This window comes from Rhineura floridana, chromosome 3 (genome assembly GCF_030035675.1).
Source record: "Rhineura floridana isolate rRhiFlo1 chromosome 3, rRhiFlo1.hap2, whole genome shotgun sequence".
Lineage (NCBI taxonomy): Eukaryota > Metazoa > Chordata > Lepidosauria > Squamata > Rhineuridae > Rhineura > Rhineura floridana.
The window spans coordinates 64,176,696-64,200,969 of record NC_084482.1 but is presented as its reverse complement, the minus strand read 5'-3'; the positions used below and the strand labels follow the sequence as shown (position 1 = coordinate 64,200,969).

Below are 24,274 nucleotides of genomic sequence, written 5' to 3'. Positions count from 1 at the left end.
TCAGCAAATAGTTTGCATACATTATACACTCTCCCCAAAACTCTTTTGAAAATGGAGAGTCTGCCAACATGGCCCTTACTGTTTCCTGCAAAAACCTATTATGTCTCTCCGCCAATCCGTTTTGGTGCGGTGAGAACGGAGCTGTCAACTCATGTTTTATGCCTTTGTTAAACAGAAATGTCTGAAGGTTTGTGGACAGAAACTCCCCTCCTCTATCTGTTCTGATTCCCGATATCCGGGTTTTAAATCTTGCTTCTACCCATGCTACGAAATGTTTTAGTTTCCCGGCTGCTTCTGACTTTTGTTTGAGCAAATACACGAACGAGTATCTTGTGTAATCATCTACTAGAACAAAATAGAAACTTGCTTGGCCTTTTGTTCGTTCAAATGGGCCTGCTAGGACCATATGAACGAGCTGGAATGGCCTTAACGTACTCGTTCGTTTCTCTTTGTGGATTGGAGCTGCTGTAGCTTTCCACTCGCTACATATGTCGCAACTGACGTAAGTGTTACATGGTTTAAACGTTAAATCCTCACTATGTTTCTGTGTTTGCATAAGCGTATTAAAGCTCACATGTCCTAATCTTCTGTGATATAGGTGGATACATTGGTCATGTAGTGGCACGTTTCCCACTGTATTTACATGTTTTGGAGACCTATTGTTTACCATGAATAAGGCGTTTTTCACTTTTCCCTGTACACACACATTCCCTTCTTTTCTTATCTGGCATTCTCCCTTATCAAAGTATACTGCATAACCCATGTCATTCAATTTAGCCACTGACATTATGTTTCTGTCCACACATGGGAAATACAAAACATTTGTTACCAAAGTGTTTAAACATGTCAAATACATTGTTCCTACCCCCTCTATTTTACGACAACTTCCGTCTGCCAAATAGATGTTTCGCTGTTTCGCTGGAGTGAGAATTTCGAACTGACTAGCGTCTTTTGCCAAAAAATGTGTCGCCCCTGAGTCAATCACCCATAGAGTACTGTCTTCTATTGTCTTCATCTCCTGGGCTCTCACAATGTGTACTGCAAACGGATCCCTCTTGTTTTGTCGTCTTTTGTCTGTATCCCCGACTGGGCACTGTTTGCGTAGATGGGAACGGGACCCACATTTGAAGCAATGTTTTACTTCATATACTCTTGTTTCGCTCTCATTCCTTGTCGTGTTTTCCTTTTTGGTCAGCCAGTCTTTCTCTCGTCGTCTTTCTGCCTCTTGGATCAGTTTGCCCGTTACGTACTCAACTGTGAGCTCAGCATCTGGCAATGATTCGAGCGCACTGACTACTCCGTCCCAGGAGGAGCTTAGGGTTGAGAGAATGATATACACCTGCTGTTGCGGTGTATGTTGTACATCAAGATCTTGCAGATCAGCAAATAAACCTCATAGCTTTTGTAGATGCTCTTGCATGGATCCACCCTCCTGATAACGTGTTTGATACAGTCTCCTTGCCAGTAGGACCTTGCTTCCTGCTGTATTTCTTATGTGTGCGTTTCGCAAAGCAGTCCATACATCCTTTGCGGTTGTTAATCCTCTTACGAGTATTAGTTGTGAGTTTTCCAGAGACAGAATTATCAGCGCTCTAGCCTTTTCTTCGGCTCTGATCCATTCTGGTGGTGGGGGTTCAGGAGGGCCGTCTTCTGACACCGTGTGCCATACGCCCTCTTTCACTAGAAGCATTTCTGTTTTCACCTTCCAATACGTATAATTAGTGCCTCCCAGCCGTTCCATGGGTATTGTTGAGCTACCGTATGTTGCCATCTCACCTTTCTATGGCACTCCTTTAAGTCGCTCTTGGATTTGCTGCGCCACCTTTTTCACCCTGTCTGGCTGGGGCCATAACCCTTTGTTGGTATTCAGAGCCCCGTCCCAGCAGGGCCCGGTATGAGTTCACGCAAGAGAGCCGTCCGAAACAAAAGGAGAGTCCATACACATAGGTATGCAAAACCCACTTTATAGGATACAGCCTGGTAAGTAGTCAACGCGTACACCTTTGCTTCCCCCCTTCCCCCACACAACCCGTCTTCCGTTCTTAGGCTTTATAGTAACAAGGCACAGCTGTATGGTTTACACCTCCAATGCTGTCATTTATTGTTAACCCTTTTCCTACTCGGGGAATGACTCAGCTTTCTAATGCCAACAGTGTTTACTTCCTAGTAACAAATCTCAGCCCAATAAGTATTTAGATTCTTGGCTGCCTCTCCATTCCCATGAGGATTTTTTTTGAGGGGGGGAGGGGAGGGAGAATGGCCACCGTGTTAGGGAAATACCATGGTCAAATAAATGTGATGCAGCCCAACTCAGATATTACTTCCTCTTAGTGAGGGTGAGGAGCAAGCATTTGCCTGGAAATGTTACCCGGCTGAGATTACTCAGGGACTTCTGAACAGGGAAGAGGGAAAACTTGTCACGGTTTCCTACATCTAGAAAATTGGATTTGGAAATGAACTTTTGAGTTCTTGCATAAGATGAGGAGGATTAACCTGACAGCTTCAGCATGTCTACAACCATGCGCTTTTATTTAATGAATGAAAGCCTAGAAAGGGAAGTAGTCAGCATGGACTTAACCTTTTCCCCAACTGCGCTTTCCCCTGCATCCTATAGGATACAAATGCTCTCCTAGTCTGCAACCCACCACGTCCCCAGTATCTCCCATTGGGGAGGAACCCAGTGTGAAAATGGAAGCAAAGATATTCCTCCTCTACAGCCTGGTCCTCACTTCAAAGCAAGAATCATCAGGCAAAGTACTCTCTCCCTCTACATTAGTCCTAAATCAGGGGCAACTAACCTGTAGCCCTTCAGATATTGCTGGACTCCAACTCCCATCAGCCCCAGCCAGCAGGCCAATAATCAGGGATGATAGTAGTGTAGTCCAGCAGCATCTGGAGAGCCACAGGTTCCCCATCTCTGCCCTTAAATAATAAGAATATATGGCATGCATTCAGTGAAGGAATCAGTTTGCATGCGATAAGCCTAAAAACAAACATATGGCACTTAATTTTGGACAGACACAGGTGACCTCAGTAGCTAGGAGTGCTTTTTACCAGTGTTGGCCATTTCTAGACTGAGATAGGCTGACCACTGTTGTCCATGCACTGGTAACCCCCAGCCTGGATTACTGTAATGTGCTCTGTGTGCAGAACAAAAGATGTGAAAACAGCTAAATGAAGTACCATCCCAAACATATAAAAATAATCAGAACTTGATTGAGCACTTCCGGGAAGGGTGACTTCGCTTGTGCCTGCTTTTGAGACGGGCTCCCGCCTCAAAAGAAGCTTATTCAGATATAAATCAGTCAGAACATTTTTTTTTGACTGATGAAATTTCTCCCGGGCAGGGAGAAACGTAGAGATCAACCTCAAAAGCCTGTTTTTGTTGGGAGGACTAGATTTCATTAATTTATGAGAAAAGGTCCAGCCAGCAATGCCGGACGGACTTCCGAACAAGCTCTATCTGATTAATGCGATACGTTTATCTTTTCTTCAAAGAGAAAACGGACTAACAGGCAAGCGCCCTTCTTTCTATTCTTTTTTTTACTTGGTTTAAATTGTTGCAGCAAAAAGAGATTTGTCAAATGAATCAGCTTTAAAGAACTTCTGGGTGAGCTATAACTCTTCTCTGTTATTCACGAAATTAACAGCTTATCTCTGTTTCTATTGCAAAAAGCTGTCCTGGAAGTGCATTCTAAAGATATAAACAGAAGAGGGATTTCTATTCCGAGGAACATTATATTGTCTGGGACTATTCTCTTTTTGGTCTATTTTATTTTGACGAATCTGCTTCTTCACGACGCCACTAACTGTTTTGATGCTGGGAACTAAATTTGTTTTGTATTCTTGAACATAGAGAGATAAGGCAGGCTGCTCTGTTTATACTGTGATGTCATCAAGCCTGGAATATTAACCCAATTGTTGCTGAAATAAGAAGTGGTTCTTCTTTATTTTTGTTTTGTTTTTGTGGTTTTAAAAATGGCAATCAAGAAAGTGGCTGAGAATCTGGAAGTAATTATGTTTCAGAAAATAATGGATGAGATTGAGATAACGAAACAAACCCTGCGACAGGGCAGTAAGGAGCTGAAAATTGAACTGAGCAAAATGACGCAGGAGCTTAAAGAAAAAGGGGATCCTGTGAGAGAGGAGAATGAGATCAGAGATGAGAAAAGAAAAAATAAAGGGAAGATACAAGCCCTGGAGATTGGAACAAATGTGGAATTGGAAAAAGATCTGGAGTTTATGGATATTAGAAATAAAATCTGCTGTTTGGAATTTAACGTTATCTCTGAAGAAATTAATGAAGATATTAGTGATAAAGTTATCAATGGCTTGGATAATCTTCTGGACTGGAATGACGTGATGGAGCTTGATATAGAGAAAATCTATGGAATTAACTGCAGCCATGTGACAATGGAAAAACTCTCAAGAGATGAGCCAGTGCATTTTGTAAAAAAGAAGAACAGAGATATGACTTTACAACAATATTTCAGCAACTTATTCAGAATTGATGGCAAGAAAATATTTGGGATAGAGGAAATTCCCATCAGACTCTTATTATATGACTATGGCTATGACAGCAAGATTATTATGGAATACTGATAATGGAAGATTGGACACTGAAATTACTGGACTTAACAGGACTATTGAAGATGGAAGATGGAATTAGTATGGATAATGGAATAATGGCTATTGAAATTATTGGACCTAACAGATTTTGATGAGATGGATTAATCGATATGTTTATTTGGACTATGGTTATGACAATAAGATTATTATTATTATTAACGAGATGGATTAATTGACATGTTTATTTGGAGAAAAATTGATAGATATATTTCTTAAAGAATTGAAACCTCTCTTTGACTTTTTGTGGAAAGAATAAAGTAATGTTTATGAGATTTGATGATTAATTAAGATAACTACTGGAGGAAAGTGATTTTATAATATAATTTAAGAGACAGGATTGTTATATATTGTAGACCTATAACTGATTTGATCTGCGACAAATGGGAAGTCAACATTTTATTTTTTTGTTTAATCATTTTTGTTTTCTTTTGTTTTTTGTCTTTGAATGTTTTATGATTTTGTTTTGTATGTTTTATGAAAATTTGAATAAAAATTATTGTAAAAAAAAAAGGAGAACTTGATTGAGCACAGTTCTCTCATGTGATTATCAGTACAATGTCAGTCTTTAAGATGCATGCTTATGGCTGAGAAATGGTGCCAACAAAACTATAACTGTATTAGCATGGGTTATTTGTATGTCTTGGTGGCTTCTATTATGTTAATTTATGCAAACACCTTCCTACCAATGCAGAATGTATGAATTCAGTGGTGTTCTTTGCCTCTGTGATGAGTTCTCTCTCTCACTTAACCAAAACTTACCTTCTTTTCCACCCTAATTGCAAGTGTTTGCAACTATGCCCAAGAGGGATGTTTAGAAAATAAAATGTACCAATAAGATCATTTTGTCTGGAAGATCCCAATACTGCCTAAAACAAAGTGTGCATAGGCTAGCCACATGTATGCTATTACCACTGAACAACCTTTTGAGGAAGGAGATCTGATTAAATATACACATTCATATCATCATGCAATACTGCCTTAATTTAAAAGTTCTTTTGCCTGTTCCTATTCTTGTGCTGATGGCTCTCTAAGCCACAGGTATAGACAGTGCCAATTTGAATTGATTCTCTTTATCAGCATTCCAAATATATCATGGCACCATAGTCAACAGAAACTGTTTCGCACAGCACGTCCTGATGATTTGCCTAGAAGAATATTGCCAACGCCTTCAGACTTGCTGTGCCTCCTACCACAATTCTGTCAGTACGATTGCTGGGCTTCAGAGCAAGAGGTTTTTAAAGTTGCAAATACACATTTCTTTCCTATCCTCCCCAAAGTTGTTGCTTATATTAAAACTACATCAAGAAAAGACATGTGCAACACTGCAGTCTCAAAACCATATGCTTCACAGTGGCTCCAGTTCAGACATCACACCAAACCATGGTATGCCTAACCATCAGTTGGGACCCAACCATAATCTGCTATTTCAAAAACAGAGAAAAGCACAGCTTTATAGCTGCCTGACTGCTTTTGTTTTTAATCTAATCTCTTGATACATGGCTTCTGGAGGCAGAGCAGCAGCGGTAACTATGGCTTGTCAACTTGGATATCATGCCCCAAATAGCTAAGGATTGCATCCAAAGTAGCATTAAGGAATGTGTCCTGTCACCAAAAGGCTTTCAGCTTGTACAACAGGACTTCCCTCTTTCCTCCCCCCCCCACCTCCCTTAAATTTGCTCTGGGGGTTCCCCCTAATCCTCCAGAGCAAATTTGGGGAGGGAAGTCCTGTTGTGCAAATGGATATTCTTTCACTGATGGGGCACATTAGTTGGATACCACCTTAAGCTTCCTTAACCAAGGTTTGGTGTGATGCTGAAATTGAACCCATGAATTGCCTGAACTGGATGAAAAGACAGCAAAAATACAAAGCATTTCATTACATTGGCCTTCAGATATTTGTTCACCTGTCAAAACATTTCAATCATATGCCGGAGCAAATGTGAAAGGCCAGCATGAATTATCTAAGGAAATAGCCCTAAATAGCACCCTCCTCAGAGCAAGGATATCCCCAGCACCACTCAGATTTAATAACCTATGCTGTCCACCCAAGCAATTGAGTAATACAGCCAATACAATTCATTAATATATTAGAAACAGATACTTACAGCCATAATTAACTCAAAGGGGCGCTTATAGATCCTCACGGGAGATTGGTATTTCTGCACCATGTTTGCAAATAATTGGTACTATACAGGTCTGGGGGGAAAATGAGAGAATAGTAGAAATGTAATGCACATATATAAGCACCAATATAAACAGTATCTACGGAGACTTTGCATGTTACTTTCCATCACCAGAATTCCACATCCTAACCAGATAGAAGATTTTGGACTGAGAATTCGAGGTCAGTAATTCATACTGGTGGTGCTACAATCAGAATATTTCTTTGGCAATAACACCTTAAAAAACGTTTTGCACATTATAGGTTTGAAAAGGCAATAGTAAAGCTCCCTACCATTGTGGAATATGAAGAGCTATATTAACCTAGAAATTACTATCCTTTAAATGTGCTAAAAATATGGGGGGACCCCCATATATACTCAATCTACTATTTTAAGCAACACATTTCTGACTCTTTATAACTTGAACAGCAGCACAACAGGCTGCATAGATACCGATATAGACCAGGAATGGGCAATGTGTCACCAGCAACAGGTAGTTCAAGACAATATTTGTATTGTATATATGTTTTCATTTCAGCCATGACATTTCAAGATTGTGGTCCTCATGGTTCTGCATACAACCTTTAAATTACAAGTTAATACATCTGAAAGGCTCAGGAGGCAATTACGAATGCAATCCTATACCAACTTATTTTCCATTACTTCTGTAGGACTCCCTTTATTACACTGGCATGTGCCAGTTCCTTCACTTAATGGCACCTGGACATTTGGAAATATATAATAGGTACCTCAAAAAAACTGGAAGTCAGAAAAGGATTTGTCCAACTCAACAGTATGTTATGTTATGTGCAAAGGCAAATTATGTATCTTGTAACAGGCTTCTAAGCGTGCTTGTCATTTAAGCATATATTAAAACAGTGGTGCTCAGACTTTTTCCCCATGGACCACCTGAAAATTGCTGAGAGTCTTGGTGGACCTCGCAAAAATGTTTCTGTGTACTGCAGGAATTGTAATGGGTTGTGCTAGGTGCTGTATGATTTTTAATTGTATTTTTACAGACATACCACAGACCACTTGAATGAAACTTGTGCACCGCAATTTGGGAACCCCTGTGTTTATAAATGAAATGAGAGGAGCTTGTTTTGAGTGGAAGGGTGCCTACTTTCCAAAAAGCCAGTATTCTCCTACTAATACTAGCAGATCTGTGTAATATCAACAGTATATCCACACTGTCAAATGTAGCAGGCAGCTTCTTTACAAAGTTGGGATAAAACGGATTAAATATGATGAGGAAACTAGGAATAAGATTCTATTCAGGGAACAGTCTTCACTGATTTTTGAGATTTAAGTGGATCTAAACCTTTTTTTAGCAATAAGTTCATAGAAAGTTTGGAGACAATTAGTATACCCAGGATACCCTCTTGCCAAGCTCCTGTTCTCTAAATGAAAGACTAGCCTATTTTGTCAATCTAAGTGCAACACAGGCTAATTACTGATTTCATTAAAGAAGATAAGTAGCATAATTCATACCTTCTAGCCATGTATTGTGATCTGTTTAGTTAATTTAATTTTCCTGAACCAGCATAGAAGCAGGTGAAATATATAATGCGCTAGAGATAATTAACTGCCACCAGGGAACTTAAGAAGGAACACCCTCAAGGATGGAACTGAATATTATTGCCTGTTGTGTGGACCTCCAAAAGAGGCAAAAGCTCAAGACATCTTATTCCCTCTTCCGCCCCTCCCAAAAAATTTACACAAATCTTGTGTACACTGTTAACTTATATGGATGTTACAAGGCCATTCTAACAGGAAGACAGCTAGGACTGGTTTCTACAGCTGCAGAGAAAAGAGATACTCCACAAATAAATAGAAGCTTCTCTAAATGAGCCCCAGAATGCCAATGGAAGTTAACAGTCTCTTCCAAGAGTCCAACAAGCAGCTAAAAGGCAAGAATGTGGGAAGGAAATCAACTCCCTCCAACACAATGATCTTCTTGTCAGAAAGCCACTAAGGCATTATTCTTAGCTGGTTAGAAAGAAAAGATCAAGAAACATTTGGTCACATAGTCAAACAAGTCTTTTTGACATATCTAAGCAGAAAAACTCAGTCCAGAGTATAACGCACATGCTTGAAACAAACAGTTCTCTTTGCCCCCCTTTACCACATTTGTAGTCCACAAAGCTGTCAAAAGCAGATTTAAAAACAGGAACAGAAAGCTTCATCGCTAAGAGTGACTAAGTTGGGGATCTGTTTATTCTATATTCATCTATCACATGCTGCAGACTGAGTGATTTTATTAATGAATGAATTGATTGATTGATTTCCCGCCCTTCCTCCCAGGAGGAGCCCAGGGCAGCATTTTAATAAGTTTAACTATGTTCTGTACACTATAGTCCCTTCTAGCAACTGAAGTCCAAAAGGCAGGTTTAATGGGACAAGAAGCCTTTCCTAAACTTAAACAGGGGAAAGGATGTGCAAGTCACAGAACATAATCAATAAGGGGAGGAAAAAACAGTCTAAAGATTGTACAACTATCCCTCTGACCTATTTGGAAGGGATGGGAGATGTTTTAGGAACCAACTAGGGAACAATTCCCTAACTGTAGAACAGAGAAGCAAAACAACAGTGTAGTAACAGAAAGCAGGATAATAGTGGAAAGAAAAATTCTGAGGCAAAGCAGAGGACACTGCAGTAAATAAGACTGAATCTTGTTGGGTTAATAAACTGAGAACGGAAGTAAAAGGGAAGAGGCAAGGGCAGAGAGCAGTCCTGAAACAAATAAAGAGCCAAGGCATTTCAGGACAAGGGTGGGAAGAGATCAATGGGAAAGAAACCAGGGACCAAGGGCACATGAGGGAACGCTGGAAAAAGAGAGAATGCAAATATACGGAAGCAGAATCCAGGTAGCAGAAGTGTGTGTAGGAGAGAGGGGGTGGGTGGGTTGTAGGACTCGGAAGAAAAATCGCGGGGGGGGGGGCGAGGACGCGGGCGAGGACGCGGCCGACGACGCCAGGAGTCAGGTAGAAGTGGGTGAAGCCGGGAAAAGGGAAGCCAGGAAAGGAGAGATAATCCCCAAAAGAGGCATAGCTCAGGGGAACAGGAAAGCCTGGGGTGACTGCGGAGAAATAGGATTACGGTGAAGAAGGCGTGTGAGACGGTGGGCAAGGTCTGGAGGAGCCCCGGACTGGGGAAGTCTGGAGAAGCAGCTAAGTCAGCGGCAAGAGAAAGACCGGAGAGGAGAAAGCACAGGAGGATGGGAGATCGCCATAAGACAGAGAAGGAGGAGGAAGAGAAGGGGGGGCTGGAGGGGAGAAATGGGAGGAATAGGCGAGACCATCCTAAGTGTGAAATAGCCCGGGGGGGGGGAGAAGAAAGGAGAGGAAAGAGACATTTACGGGGGTCAAACTGCGGGGCAAGGAGGAAGAGGGCTAAGTGTTGAAGAGAAAGGGGGCAGCGGGAAGGGCACTGAGGAGGAAAGCGGGGCGAGGGGTGCCGCAGGGTGGGCTAGGCTGAAAGGAGAAAAAACAGAGGAAGACACAGTAGGGCACCGGGTCCGGGGAGACAGAAGGAGCCGAAGGGTGGATATATGGATAGATAGATGAAAGGAGGGAGCGCTGAGTGTCGTTTTGCTCACCTATCGCCGAGGCCGGCTGGTCTCTTGCCTCATGTCGGCTTCCCGTTCAGTTCCCTGCGGTGTTGTTCCTGCCCCCTCCTTCTGGTGTTGCTGCCCCCGCCGGTTCCGGGGGAGGAGGAGGGAGCGGAGACGGCCTGTCTCGCTGTTAACCAGTGGCAGGGCAGAGGAGGGGCCCGGCTGCCTTCCAACCCGTGCGCCTGCGCACTACGAGGACCTACACCTCTCCCTCCTCCCTCTCCTCCTCCTAGGGAGGTGGAGTGTCTGCGAGCTTTCTACGCATGCTCTTTGGGGACCGCTTCTGAAGTCTTTTGCGCAGACTGGAGACAAATGTGAAACCTAAAATGGCTGGTAATTCGCACTATTTGTGCGCACTATTTAACCAGCCAGCGGGGTGATTTTCATTGTTATTATGGCATCCGACGTATAGAACGCCATTACACGAACTTCGTTTTTTTAAAAGAATGTATGTGCGTGCGTGCAGTTGCGTGGTGTGGTCTCGCATTGAGTGAACTTGTGTCTAAGCTGTGCGAGTCTTCTCAGAACAAAGCAAGCCAGCAGGTCTTGCAGACTTGCAGATTAAATTACAAAGAGAGAGAGACCTAAGTAATACGGGTCAGGTTTCATTAGGTGAAAATTCTACATCAGCAAAGCTTGAAATTAATTTGGAAAGTTGGATCGATATGTGGTTACTTGGAAGTAACTCCCAAGGAGTCCAGTGGTGATCATCCTTTTGGCTCCCTCCAGACATCCTTTTTATTGCACATTCATGATGATTTGTGCTCATGATGCTGTCTGGGCAGTCATATGCCATTTCACTTTCAATACTATTGGTGTCTGCAGACGTTTTGGGGCTATCATACTGTTTCATTTACATTCCCTGCATAATCTATAACTTCCTGATGAAATATAAACTTTTCACAACACAAATCTTGTTGCTTGGGGGTGGGTCTGCTTTTGTAGCCCCTCCAGAGACCACAATAATGTAGCATTGGGGAAGCATCAGAGAACAACTAATAAAGCAGAATAAATCCACGCTGGAATGGTAATGGACTGCCTTCAAGTCGATCCCGACTTATGGCGACCCTATGAATAGGGTTTTCATGGTAAGCAGTATTCAGAGGGGGTTTACCATTACCTCCCTCTGAGGCTAGTCCTCCCCAGCTGGCTAGGGCCTGCTCAGCTTGCCACAGCTGCACAAGCCAGCCCCTTCCTTGTCTGCAAGTGCCAGCTGGGGGGCAACTGGGCTCCTTGGGCCTATGCAGCTTGCCCACGGCTGCACAGGTGGCAGGGCACGTAACCCCTGAGCCACTCACTGTGTGGGTGATCTTTAGCTGGCTCTTGACACCCAAGAGACATGAGTGAGGATTTGAACTCTCAGACTCTGGACTCCCAGCCAGGCTCTCCTCCCCACTTTGCTACCGCGCTATAATTGTGTCAAGAACATGTTGCAGGATACACCTGCAATAAAGTCTAGAAGGGCCCCTATGCATACAAACCTGGGAGAAAACCATGCAACTCAAATTAGAAATCAAGACATGGGTGTAAAAGTCTTTCCAATTTAATCTGATGGTTTGATCTAGCAGTTAAGGTTAATACTATGAATTTTATCTAGTGATTAAGGTTGGTACATTTTCATTACAAGATCCTCTCTCAAACTTTTATTATTTCAAATTTATAACCTGCCCTTCAACCCCAAAGGGAGCCCAAGGCAGCTCACAATAATAAAATTACAATGGAGGAAAAAAATCAATACCAAATTATAACATATTTCAGACAGCAGTTAAAACCGGCAATGTAAAAATAATAATAAAACTATCAGCCAAAAGGACTGTAGGTGGCCAGTGCTATCTTAGGGAAGGCATTCTACTCCTCTCACACACCAACCTGCTGCAACGCAATACATGCAACATCTAAAAAGAAAGCTCCTTTCAGAAATAGTGTTTTAATCATGTGCAAATTAAAGTAGATTGCATTAATTAATCAACTAATTAATCACATTTGTGTAATCAATTATGATTTATCTAATAAGTTGACAGCCCTAAAAATAGATGTGGTTATGTACTATATTAGTCTCTTACCCTTTTGTTTGCTCAAATGCCTGTAGAAATTTGGAGTCTCATCCTTCTACCACATGTACAGGCAAGGCACTGTAGCTAGCTTTATCAGTTGCCTTTCTAGGGCTAAACACAGCCCTTAAGAATTGAACTGCAGGTGTTACTTAGAAAATCTTCCATCTGATGTCCCCAGTATGGCACTCATAAGTGAAATTTATTTAAAATATATTTGTATACTGCTATATCATTAAAAATGAAAGCATTTACAACAACCATACATATATACAGTGCTCTCTTTTTTTGCTAAATAAATAAATAAGGTACCAGTACTCATCCCTTGATAAAAGTACCATGGGTGCCAGCACAAAATGCTTGCCATGGGCATAAAAAAAAGAGAGGTGGAGATACTCCATACTGTTGAGTACAGTTACCAAAAAAACACAGTGCATATATACAGTAAAACATGTAAACTTTTAAAATCAGAGATCATCAACAAACTATTATAGAAAGGTATTTTCTTATATAATTGTGAAAATGTATAAACTTGCTGAAAATGGATATGGAAGAAGAGCAAGTAAAAGAGTATGGTAAAGTGGGCAAAAAATTTTGGTTATAATATACAAATGTATCAATGGGAAAATATGTGGAAAAAAGGCTTGAGATTTACATTATGCTATAATCTTAAAGAAAATTTCTATAAAATGATGTACCGTTGGTACATGACTCCAGAAAAGTTGTCAAAAATGTATAGTAATGTTTCTAATGTTTGTTGGAAATGTAAACAACAAGAAGGATCATTTTATCATATGTGGTGGCTGTGTAAAAAGGCAAAATTATTTTGGGCACAGATAGGTAGGAAGATGCAAAAAATTCTAAAGATAAATATTCAGTCAAAACCAGAATTTTTTTTATTGGGTTTTATGGATAAGCAAATAGAAAAGAAATATGGAAGAATAATATTATATATGATTACGGCAGCAAGATTACTATATGAACAAAAGTGGAAAATGGAATCAACACCAACAACGGAAGAATGGCTATTGAAATTAATGGACTTAGTAGAGATGGATAAATTGACATGTCTACTTAGAGAAAAATCGACAGATACATTTCTTAAGGAATGGAAGCCTCTCTTAGACTTTTTGTTGAAAGATAAAAATGAAATGATGATAATGGGATTTGACGATTAATTAAGATAGACTATGGAGAAAAGTGATTTTGTATGTATTAAGGGACAGGTTTGATATATATTATATATTTATAGCTGATCTGTGACAAATCGGAAGTCAAATTTTTTATTTTTATTTTTATTCTTATTGTGTTATGTTTTTTTGATTTTGTTTTGTTTGTTTTGTGAAAAATTGAATAAAAATTATTGTAAAAAGAAAAAAAAGAGAAAAAAAAGAAAGGTATTTTCTTAATTTTCTATGCCTGGCAGCATATTAAAGTTTTCAGCAAACATTTAAAGGTCAAAACAGAAGGCGCCTGCTAAATCTCTGTTAGCAGAGCATTCCACAGGACTGGGGCAGTGACTCTAAAAGCTCAATTTCTGATTGCTGTCTGATGAGCCTCACCAAATGGGAGGAGAGGGCCAATGATGTTCCTGCAGATGATCTCAGCGACTGAGCTGGGATATAAGGGTTTGGGCGGTCTCTAAGGTACCCTGGCCCTAAGTTATACCCAGGGGTATAGTCATCTAGGGATGTGGGGAGTTGTAGACCTGTTACTTTTTTGGGAGCAGGGTCCCAGTCAGGTCCCTATGTATGAGCCAAAGCCAATGAGCGTGAAAAGGGAGCGTGTTAGATGCTGAGAAGAGTCCTTGACCTTTCATGCTGATTGGAGCAAATCAGAATGAGAAGAAATGAGCCAGCCACTGAGAAGACTCTTCTCAATAGCTCACACAGCCTCATTTCATGCTGATTGGCTCACGAGATGACAGAAAGAGCAAGGGAGAAGAGGGAACATAGAAAAAGGCATGGGTGTGAGGGGTGTGTGGCATGACCATCATGAAGGGACCCTGCATTTCTCAATATGCCACTACACTACTGGTTATACCCTGGACCTGAATGGCGCCTGTGAAGATCTCTTCTGGCAAGCCCCCTGTGTTGACGCCCATAACTCTTTATATATAAACAATCCAAATGGGCCCACAAAGGTTTGGGGGGTCTGTTTCATTGTCTCAGTACAGTTTGTAAAACACATGTATCTTATGAATTAATATAAACCACTATTACATTTCTAGATATATAAAGCACCAAAGTGCTAATTGATACATTGTGCTATAAAGTGTGCCCGTAGCACCCATCAATACTGCAGGAGGATGTGTGCTTGAATTTGCTGTGCAGCTGCAAACATTTGGAAACCTGTTAACCTAACAGCAGTTGCAGCAAAAATAAATAAATAAATATATAAAAGAGAGAGAAACTGGGAATTTCTTATATGCCTCTGATGATTTATTGAATATATGCAAAGTTACAAACTTCTATGGTCTGGCATTGAGTCTAAAATTAGAAGAGTGTTGGTTGTTAGATAAAGTTATGTGCAGAGGGCAACTTTTTTGGCAAGTATGTTACAAGACAAATCTTTAGCATAAAATGGGCTTTTCAGACATAATGTGCTGTGGTCCCGGCTTGGAGTTTCTTCTCCCCTTAGAAGCTTTTGATCACAGAGACATTCCATCATTTGTTGGTTCATTTGTTGGTTCATTTGAGCCCAGGAGCCAAAATTTGGCATCCTGGTTTTGGAGCAAACTATGAATTTTGCAAGACATACTTTATTATAGTTGGATTATCAGAAGCTTATAATTTCATTATGCAACAGAGAGATTTTGTGAATCTGAGATTCTTGCCTGCTCATTCCTATAATGCTAAACCATGGTTTAGGGTTACAACTGTGCACCCCCTGAGCAGCAAGCATCCCCAAATGTTCCCCCCTGCATGTTCTGATCATCATCTGAGGCCAGATCCCTCAAACTTGCAAGACATGGCTGACTGCACCAGGGCTAGGGCTACGGCACTCTCTGGGGTGGCATCCACCCTGCGGAATGACTTGACAGGTGTGGTGCTTCAGGCCACATCGCTGTTCAAAAGGCCTTTGGCTGATTCTTTTCTGGCTGACGCTTGGCTGTGCTGAAATTATTGCTGTGGATTTTGTTTGTTTCATTGGTTTTTATGATGGGCTTTAACTTGGGGATTGTTTTATATTTTGAAATGTTGTGATTTGTTAGCCGCTTTGTGTTCCTTGGAAAGTAAGTGGGATGTAAGACTTTAAAATAAAAGTAAGTAAATAAATTTGAATAGCTCCAGTGTCATTCTGGCATGCATTGTAGTACAGATGCAGCCCCTGTGCCTTGGTTGCTTTGCTTCTAGTCTGCTGAATTGTAAAGCAAGTAGCAGCACAATGCCCAAAGGACAGACATGAGTAAAGGGCACTCTTTGCTGTAAGTTCACAGGCCCTTCTGCTCCATCACATCATCATTGTCATCATTAGTTGCATTTATTCATCACTTACTATAAAAATTCCTCAAAGTGACTTACAATTATAAAAGCATAAATGATCCTTACCAAGTGAGCTCCAAATTCCCATTGCCTGTGTCAGGAGTGGACATATTTGTAACAGTCACATCACAGGTCAGCCACCCATACAAGTTACACATTTCATTCATGCTCAAAAACATGAAAGAAAACATCACACCTTACAATTAAGTGAGATGCATCACAAAAATATGTTACATTCATTTGTACTGCACACACTATACTGATGTGTTACTTTGTGCTCATTTTAATGCAACACACAGTACAATCATATTCAGTGCATAGTGTTACAGATTGAGGATAGAGTTGGGTAATCTCTCTGGATTGTTTCCAGTCTTGGGATTCTAAAAAAAGCCTGTTATTAGCTTGGCAGATTCTCCTTGTTACAGAAATTACAGGCTGATGGCTCTTAATTACTGTCCTTATCAATAGCCGGCAAAGATCTGAATGGAATGCCTCTTCCCCCACCTTCTGTCTGTGTGTGTATGAGGGGGTGAACAAAGCCTCAGTAAATGCTACACCTCTGAAACTCCTCACCACCTGTTGAACTGTGGCATGCATGGTATAATTCCAGAAGAAATTAGTGTGACCTGGTGTCTGTTTTTAATGCCAATGCGCAGTACTAAAGCATGTAATTTTTTAAAATGAAAAGTGCCTCTGAGTACATTCAGAGCGTAGATTCAGATTGGACATTAGAAGGAACTTCTTGACAGTAAGGGCAGTTCGGCAATGGAACCGACTGCCTAGGGAGGTGGTAGGATCCCCTTCACTGGATGTCTTCAAGCAGAGGCTGGACAGCTATCTGCGGGAGATGCTCTAGCTGTGGATTTCCTGCTGTGAGCAGGGGGTTGGACTCGATGGCCTACAAGGCCCCTTCCAACTCTATGATTCTATGATTCTATGATATTCATCTTTGCCTCACCATTGAAAAACTGATCAGGGAAAGAGGTTCCAGGTAAGCTTCAGCACCTGTATCTGTTGTGCTTTTGCTAATGGATTGTTTTCGGTGCTGGAATCATACGATACTTCAGCTCTCTTCATCCCAGAGCTGCACCTGTCAGTCTCCTTTGAATGAGTACAACAGCAATGGCCTTGTACAGGGCATCTCCTTGCCAGTTAAGTGTGAGTAAGATGTATTCTTGTAAAACTGCAAATTCCAGATCTTGAAACAGTTAAAGTCTACTTTAAAATGCAGAAAGGCTTGTTGGAGTTAAAAATGCTCCAAATCACAACTCTTCTAGAAGTAGATTTCTTTCTAAGCTGGTATCACAGGGCAGGGAGATGTTTTATAGTCTTAACACCCTATTTGGGAAATTTGCATGGCCACATCTGTCACCAGGTAATGCTGCCCACTTTTCCTGGGGTCAGATATATGTGGGAAATAATGTCTCAGCAGCACTTTCTGCAATTGTGGAGGCACATATTTATATTGGGATTTTTTAATATTTGTGCACCTTACTTGCAGAGGATTCTGGGACTTCATTTGGGGTCACACTTAGGCAGGTTCACATGGGAGCTAAAATCCATACTGAATGTGAAGTTTTTTCCATTGAGATAAGAGTTCCACAGTTCACACACATCCGTTCTCCCTACCTTCCAATTTGCTATTTTGCATTCACACATGTTCATGTTTATTAGTATCACTGTTTCCTTGTGGCCCCGCCCCCAAATTTACATGTTAACTCCCTCCGGAACATCCCCATCGCTAATTGAGAAGGGGAGGGGGTTTCTGTCAATTTCATGCTAAGTTGGGAGACAGGGGGGTGCAACTGACTTGAAATACTTTTTTTCTGTTGTCAGTTTCATTTCCTCTACACATAACCTTTTTTTGTGAAGAACAAATGAAATGTTTATAGTGTGTATATTTTTGTGTTTGTGTGTGTGTGTGCGCACGGGGGGCTTCATAGACGACAATTGCGAGATACAATGAGGGCCAAGCAGGGGCTCCACTGCCGTTCTCCTGGGCCACCTCCTTCTCCTCCTGAGGTTCCGTGAGCGAAAGAAGCAGTAGCAGCAGCAGCACCAGCAATGCCTGCCTGCTGCAGCCCTCGCCTTGTAGCAGCCGGCATGCGATAGCGTCAGCCTCCTGGGCGAAGTTACTGCTTGAAAGGGCACCCAGCAGGGCTGGGAAGGAGGAGCGTGATGAGGACGGCGGCATGTCTATGCATAACATACAAAAATATATGTTGAGAGAAAAGTAAAAATAGCGAGTAAACGGAGCGCATCGCTGGTTTAAAGGACTGAGGGAGGGAACATGTTCGGGGGAGGGGGAAAGTGGGGGAAAGGATGGCTACAGCGACCAGACATTTGTTCATCAGCAGCAGGAAACAAAATGATGTCCATAAACAGTGTAGGAGACGGAGAAAGGGAGGATCTAAAATGGCAGACAACCTGTGCAGCCAGAAACAGCAGAGAAAATCGACTACACGGCAGGTGGGCACCGAAGCGGGTGTGGATTTTCAAACAAATTTCAGATTTGTATCGTATTGATTTAATCTGGATTTAAAGGCAATAGAAGCTGAATGCACTCACATTGGCAAAAACATCATGTAAACAGTCCAAATTAAAAGGTTCTGCAAAAAGATCTAGGCCTAGTGAAGCTACCTATCAACTCATGTGCCTTGAGAGTGCACCCTCAAACACTCACAGCACCCCACTGGTTTTGCACTTTGCAAGGGAAAGGTGAACATGGCGAACAAACTGTCTTTCTTGCAAGTTGTCCACTGTCATTACTGAGCTTTTAATTAAGCAACTTCTGTTAAGCTTTTGGTGAAGTCCAGGATTCCTAGGAATGCAGTTTGAAAACACAATGCTCTATTTTAAGTACCAGTATCTACTTAGTTACCCAAGAAAACAAAATGTAAACAGAACTCATACTTTTATGGGTGGGGAAATCAGTATTTAGATTATTGTTGAGTAATTTCTTATTTGCATCACAGAAGTGGATGCCTGAATGACAAAGGAGTGAGTTGCTGGAGAATTTTTTAATATTAAAGTATTAAACAATGTCTTTTTCTATAACCAGAAATGGAGAACTATAAATGGTACAGACTTTGAAATCAAAGCATAATAATGATTTTCCAGACACAAACTTTTACACTTTATTATTGGCAGTTGAGACTGAGCCTGGTATGATTTATGCAAGGTCATCACTCTCTTGTGGTTTCTTCTCTTCACATTGCCAGTAATGGGGATTTGGTTTGTTGTGCTGTTGCACAGGAATTTTCTTCCTTTTTTTCTGAGGTTCTCAGGCAGTAGCTAGCAAACACTTCCTCTGGAGTTAATGTCTGACTAGTCTTAGTTTATAGATTATTCTTAAGAAAAGTGGTTAGTACATTGCAGTCTCAGAATAATAAGTAACATCCACCTGACTATAAAACAATTCTGGCCTGCTCCTGTGGCTTTAATAGCATCTTAAGAATTCTGCTGGATTAGACCAGTCAGCATTCTGCTCCCACAATGGCCAACCAGATACCTATGGGAAAATCACAAGGAGAACTTGAGCGCAATAGCATACTTGTGCTCCCCAGCATACAGCCACTGATACTGGAGGTAATAGATAGGATGATAGTCAATGCTACTTCTACTCAGAGTAGGCCCATTGAGGTTAATGAGCAAGCAGGGCCCATGAAAAAGTTGGTAACCCTACTAGGCTATGAAGGTTATCAGAAAGCAATATGAAACGAAAATGATGGAAATATTCCAAGGCTTAAGTTACCCTGCCTCTGATTGCACAATAAATGCTTTAATTAATCTGCTATTGGTGTTTATTGAAACCACAGGTTAATTCATCTCTATACATTTAGACAGTATACTTTTTATGATGTCAAATTAGATCTTTCTTAATCTAGGATGCTTTAATGAAATGTACTAATTTCTATATGTAGGATAATGTAAAAGATTCTCTGTACTGCTTTATACTGTAATATACAAATACTTTTTTCCTTTTTCTTTTTGGCATAAAACCTATGGCAGTTTAATTTTACTTGTTCAGGTCAGGGATTTATAGTTCTTCGTCTGGTCCAGCTACGTTATTCCTAAATGGTATGTGACACATTTCACATCTGTGAAATAAGAGATAGGCAAGGTCTGAAAAAAGACATGTCTATAGACAGCATCTTACAAAGTGTTAACACTTATTCTTTGTGAAATGTAACCTATGGAAAGTAGTTTAGAATTAATCATCTTAAATGTCATTTCACTGATTCTAAACACACACACGCATACACATAATAATTTGACAGATATTTACAGTTTACATGTTACAAGGACACCTTTTCTGACTCCCACAAGAACATTTTGTGAAAATATTCTCAACTTAAGCAACTCTACTTTGCTTAAAACATAGAATTAGCAACAAATATTCTCATTTAGTAGTCATTTCCTATAAGCAGGACACAGCTTCTGAAAATGGGCACTTTTCAAATCAGCAGGTTTTGGATTGGCACCAGATACCTCACTATATTGCAACATCATACTGTTGAGGATAAATCTATCTCTCCAGCCAACTCAAGGCATTTGTGAGTTCCCACTGGATGATTGCTTGAAGTGATCCCCACCCCACCCCATTCTCCAGTTAAAAATTGGAGGTCTCTGTTGAAGATACCTGGAAGGGGGAATAGTTTGCTCTAGGGCAGAGGTGAGGAACCTCAGGCCAGGGCCCCCAATGTGGCCATCCAGGCCTCTCTATTTGGCTCTCAGAACTTTCACCAGACCGTACCCTTCAATGACCCTGCTTCAAGACCCATGTTTTTGTCTGGTTGGAATGCATCCTTGGACTCTGAGGATACTTCTTGTCTGCCTAAATGGAAGATAGTGAGGGGTGTGTGAGTGTGTGTAGATGCTAGCCTACTGTAGAAGGGTGAAACCAACATTTCTTGCTGGTCCCACTTATCTCCCTGACCACCACTAGCATGTGGCCCCTGGAAAGTTGCTCTGAAGGGAATGTGCCCCTCAGGCTGAAAAAGCTTCCCCACCCCTGCACTAGAGCAAGGGGGACTTAATCTGTGCTAAATGTGTTTGATTCAGTTATTGTCCCCTCTCCTCAGGGGCTCTTGGGACATAGCTGATTTTTAGCCAGCAATGATGGATATTTTCTGGAAATTTTAAATTTTACCTATCATAACTTTCCCTTAGTCTTCCCCACCTCCCATTAGCCTCTTTGGCCTTTTCAATAAGAAAGGTGCGCTAACCTCTTGATCCTTTTAGTTGATTTTTTCTGTTTATTCAGTGCAGTGAGTGATATCCTTTTTTGACATGGCAGAACCAGAACTGTGCATAGTATTCCAATGTAGCTATACCATAAATTTACAAAATTGCATGATGATACTTCCTATTTATATTTTCACTCTGTTTCTTAATTTATAGCACTAAATTTCCCTTTTCTTTTTCCTCCATTTCTTACACGGTTCTGCTTGGTCACTGTCTTCATTCATCCATTCCCTTAAAAAAAAAATCATAGGAAGATGAGAATACAAACTGTTAGCCAAATAAGTTCACCTGCCAGCATTCTGACTTCCCATCTTCCAAAATCAATGTGCCATTTCCCAAGGTTTATGCAAACCAGCACTGGTGTGTGTCCAAGATCATCATGGAAAGGATGAATCAGGATGGACATGTGATCACAATAATTTTGGCAACCCTATCCACTCTCTCCATTCTGAAAAGCTGACAAGCAATTCATGCCACGGCTTCCAAACAGATACAGAATTGAATGCCATCTTTCGCCAAGTCCCAGGATTAATGAAACAGCAGAGCATGTTGCTGGCATCACAGGAATGAAAGCATAAATGGAAGGGTGTTTTAATATTATTTAATGAAGTGCCAGTCCTAAAAATGAAATGGAATGATGGGATTTTGCACAAATGTGAGATTTGGCCAAAACCCAAAACAACAGAGAGAGAGAGAGAGACTGATGTCACATTTGGGGTAGTGGATTTTGTTTATTTGGAACATTTTCAGATTTCAGGTTTTGGAATCAATTTTTGAGAGATGCTAAGTTTTATTTATTTTACGTGTTACATATCAAGTTGCTAAATACAATGGCTTGAGCGCAAGATGGCTTGCACATACCAGAGCTTTCCAGCTGCAGCCTCTTGCTGCTCCTCAGGACCAGGTGGCCCTCCAGAATGGGCTGTAATACAATATGGGGCTTGCAGCTGAGGGACAAGGGCAGGGGAATTAACAGAAATCAGCAAAAACAAACAAACCCCAATGCCAGTATTTTTATGACCCCCCCCCACTAAATATGTAAGTTGTGATGGTTGTGGTGGGGAACTGAATTGTTTTCACAACTGACAATAAGAGGTAAATTCCCCCCCCCCCCGCCTCGCTGCCATCATGGAGATCACAGGAAGCAGTAAAATGAGCACGATCTGCAAACAGGATATTTTAGGAACACAGGAAGCTATTTTATACTAAATCAGATAATTGGTCTATTCAGGGCAGGCGCTGTCCAGTACTTTTCCAGCCCTGCTTGGTGATGCTAAGGATTGAATTTGGGGCCTACCGCATGCAAACCATGTGCTCTCTCAACACAAGCCTGTGCTACAATTGCAGGTGGTTTGTCCCCTCCCCAAAAAGAGAAATAATGTCTGGGGGGGGAGGGAAATGGGGGGACAATGCAACACACAGTGGAATGCAATAGTTTGGAAATAATGTTATGTGGGCGCTACATAAAAATTGAATGAATTAAGAATGTCAGCTCCAGACAAAACAGCTTGCATGGAAGCACACACCATTTGGTTCTTGTATCACCAACAGTAAAATACTCTCCTTTTAATTGTCATGTGCCGGCAGAAGACAAGACCTGGGGAGGGCAGGGGAGAGTAAGAGTGCAAGATTTCTTAATTTTTCAGAATATATGTAGACAGACAGACAGACATTTTCTGCCTTGAATTCTCCCATCAGGGATTAACCATATGCTTACTCGGACAAACATCCATTTTGTTCAATGGAGGGCTTACTCCCAAATTAGTCTGTATGGGATTGCAGTTTAGACAGTCTGTGAAATGCACAGAAGATCTCTCTCTCTCTCTCTCTCCACCTTTTACTGGTTAATAACAAACATTTCTGTGATGTAAACAGAGATGTTAAAAATTTGTTCTGCAAACTGCAGTCAGAGGGGCCTTGGAGTATAAATTCTGAGGAGGGACTGAGGCTGAGGGGAATTCGTTCAAGGGTGTGGGACCAGTGCCATTCCCTAACAAAAAAAATATTGGTACTTGCCGTGTGGTGTAGTGGTTAAGGTGCTGGACTGTGACCTGGGAGACCAGGGTTCGAATCCCCACACAGCCATGAAGCTCCCTGGGTGACCTTGGGCCAGTCACTGCCTCTCAGCCTCAGAGGAAGGCAATGGTAAACCCCCTCTGAATACCACTTACCATGAAAACCCTATTCATAGGGTCCCCATAAGTTGGGATCGACTTGAAGGCAGTCCATTTCCATTTTTCCAATGGTGGATGGGGCCCAACAGTCTGTGTTGCACTGCTAAATGTACATACACTTACCCCAGAGGGGCATAAACAATATAGCCCAGTTTATGATGCATCAACTATGGCTGAATATCTGGCCTTCTGTGAGTCGCCTCTTGTGATGGCTCAGGTGGAATGCAATGACCTTGTCAGCAACTCATACAAGGTTTTCCAAGTCTCATGCTTTTCAGAAACTGGGAGAGGGAGTGGGAGCAGGGGACTTCCACTCCAAGTGGTGAGATTGTTCCACCATCTGGGCTTTCACAGTGGAAAAGTCCTTTTCCTGTATTTCTACCAACTGAACTTCTGTCAGTAATGGCGGGGGCACAACTGGAAGGGCTTTAGGGGCTTAATGAAGTTCTCTAGCAGCAGACTCAGATTAGGAGGAGATGATCTTGTGAAAGCACCTCATGTCTAAAACACTGATTTCCAAACAGCATATTGATAATCAAGTTTGATACACATTTGTGGGATCTCTTAAATTGTGGTCTATATACATTATTCTAGAATATTTGTGAATACTATCTAGTCACTAGATCAGGAGTGCGGAAACGTGGTCCTCCAGATGTTGTTGGACTCCAACTCCCATCAACCACAGCCAGCATGGCCAATGGACAAAGGTTATGGGAACTGTAGTCCATCAACATCTGGAAGGCCACAGATTCTTCACCCCTGCTCTAGACAGTATTCATAAAAAGTAGTATTGTGAAGATATTTCTGCCCCTCCAGTTGACTTGAACAAATCTGCAGCATTCCATAGCAAGCCACTGGCAGAATTGCCAGAGACTTTTGGAGCAAATCATCAATATGTTGAGGACACCATCTA

The 24,274-nt window shown here is 41.4% G+C and overlaps 1 protein-coding gene across 1 annotated transcript in view; it reads right to left on the bottom strand.

Annotated features, from left to right (window-relative positions):
• The window catches only part of SEC14L1 (SEC14 like lipid binding 1), a 58,043-nt gene extending 47,403 nt beyond the window's left edge, over positions 1-10,640 (bottom strand). The window contains exons 1-2 of the mRNA XM_061616339.1: positions 10,390-10,640; positions 6,735-6,825 (exon numbers count right to left, since the gene is read on the bottom strand). Coding sequence (XP_061472323.1) covers positions 6,735-6,797 — 63 coding nt within the window. The 5' untranslated portion in view covers positions 6,798-6,825; positions 10,390-10,640. The remainder of the gene's footprint in view (positions 1-6,734; positions 6,826-10,389) is intronic.
• Between the last annotated feature and the right edge of the window lie 13,634 nt (positions 10,641-24,274).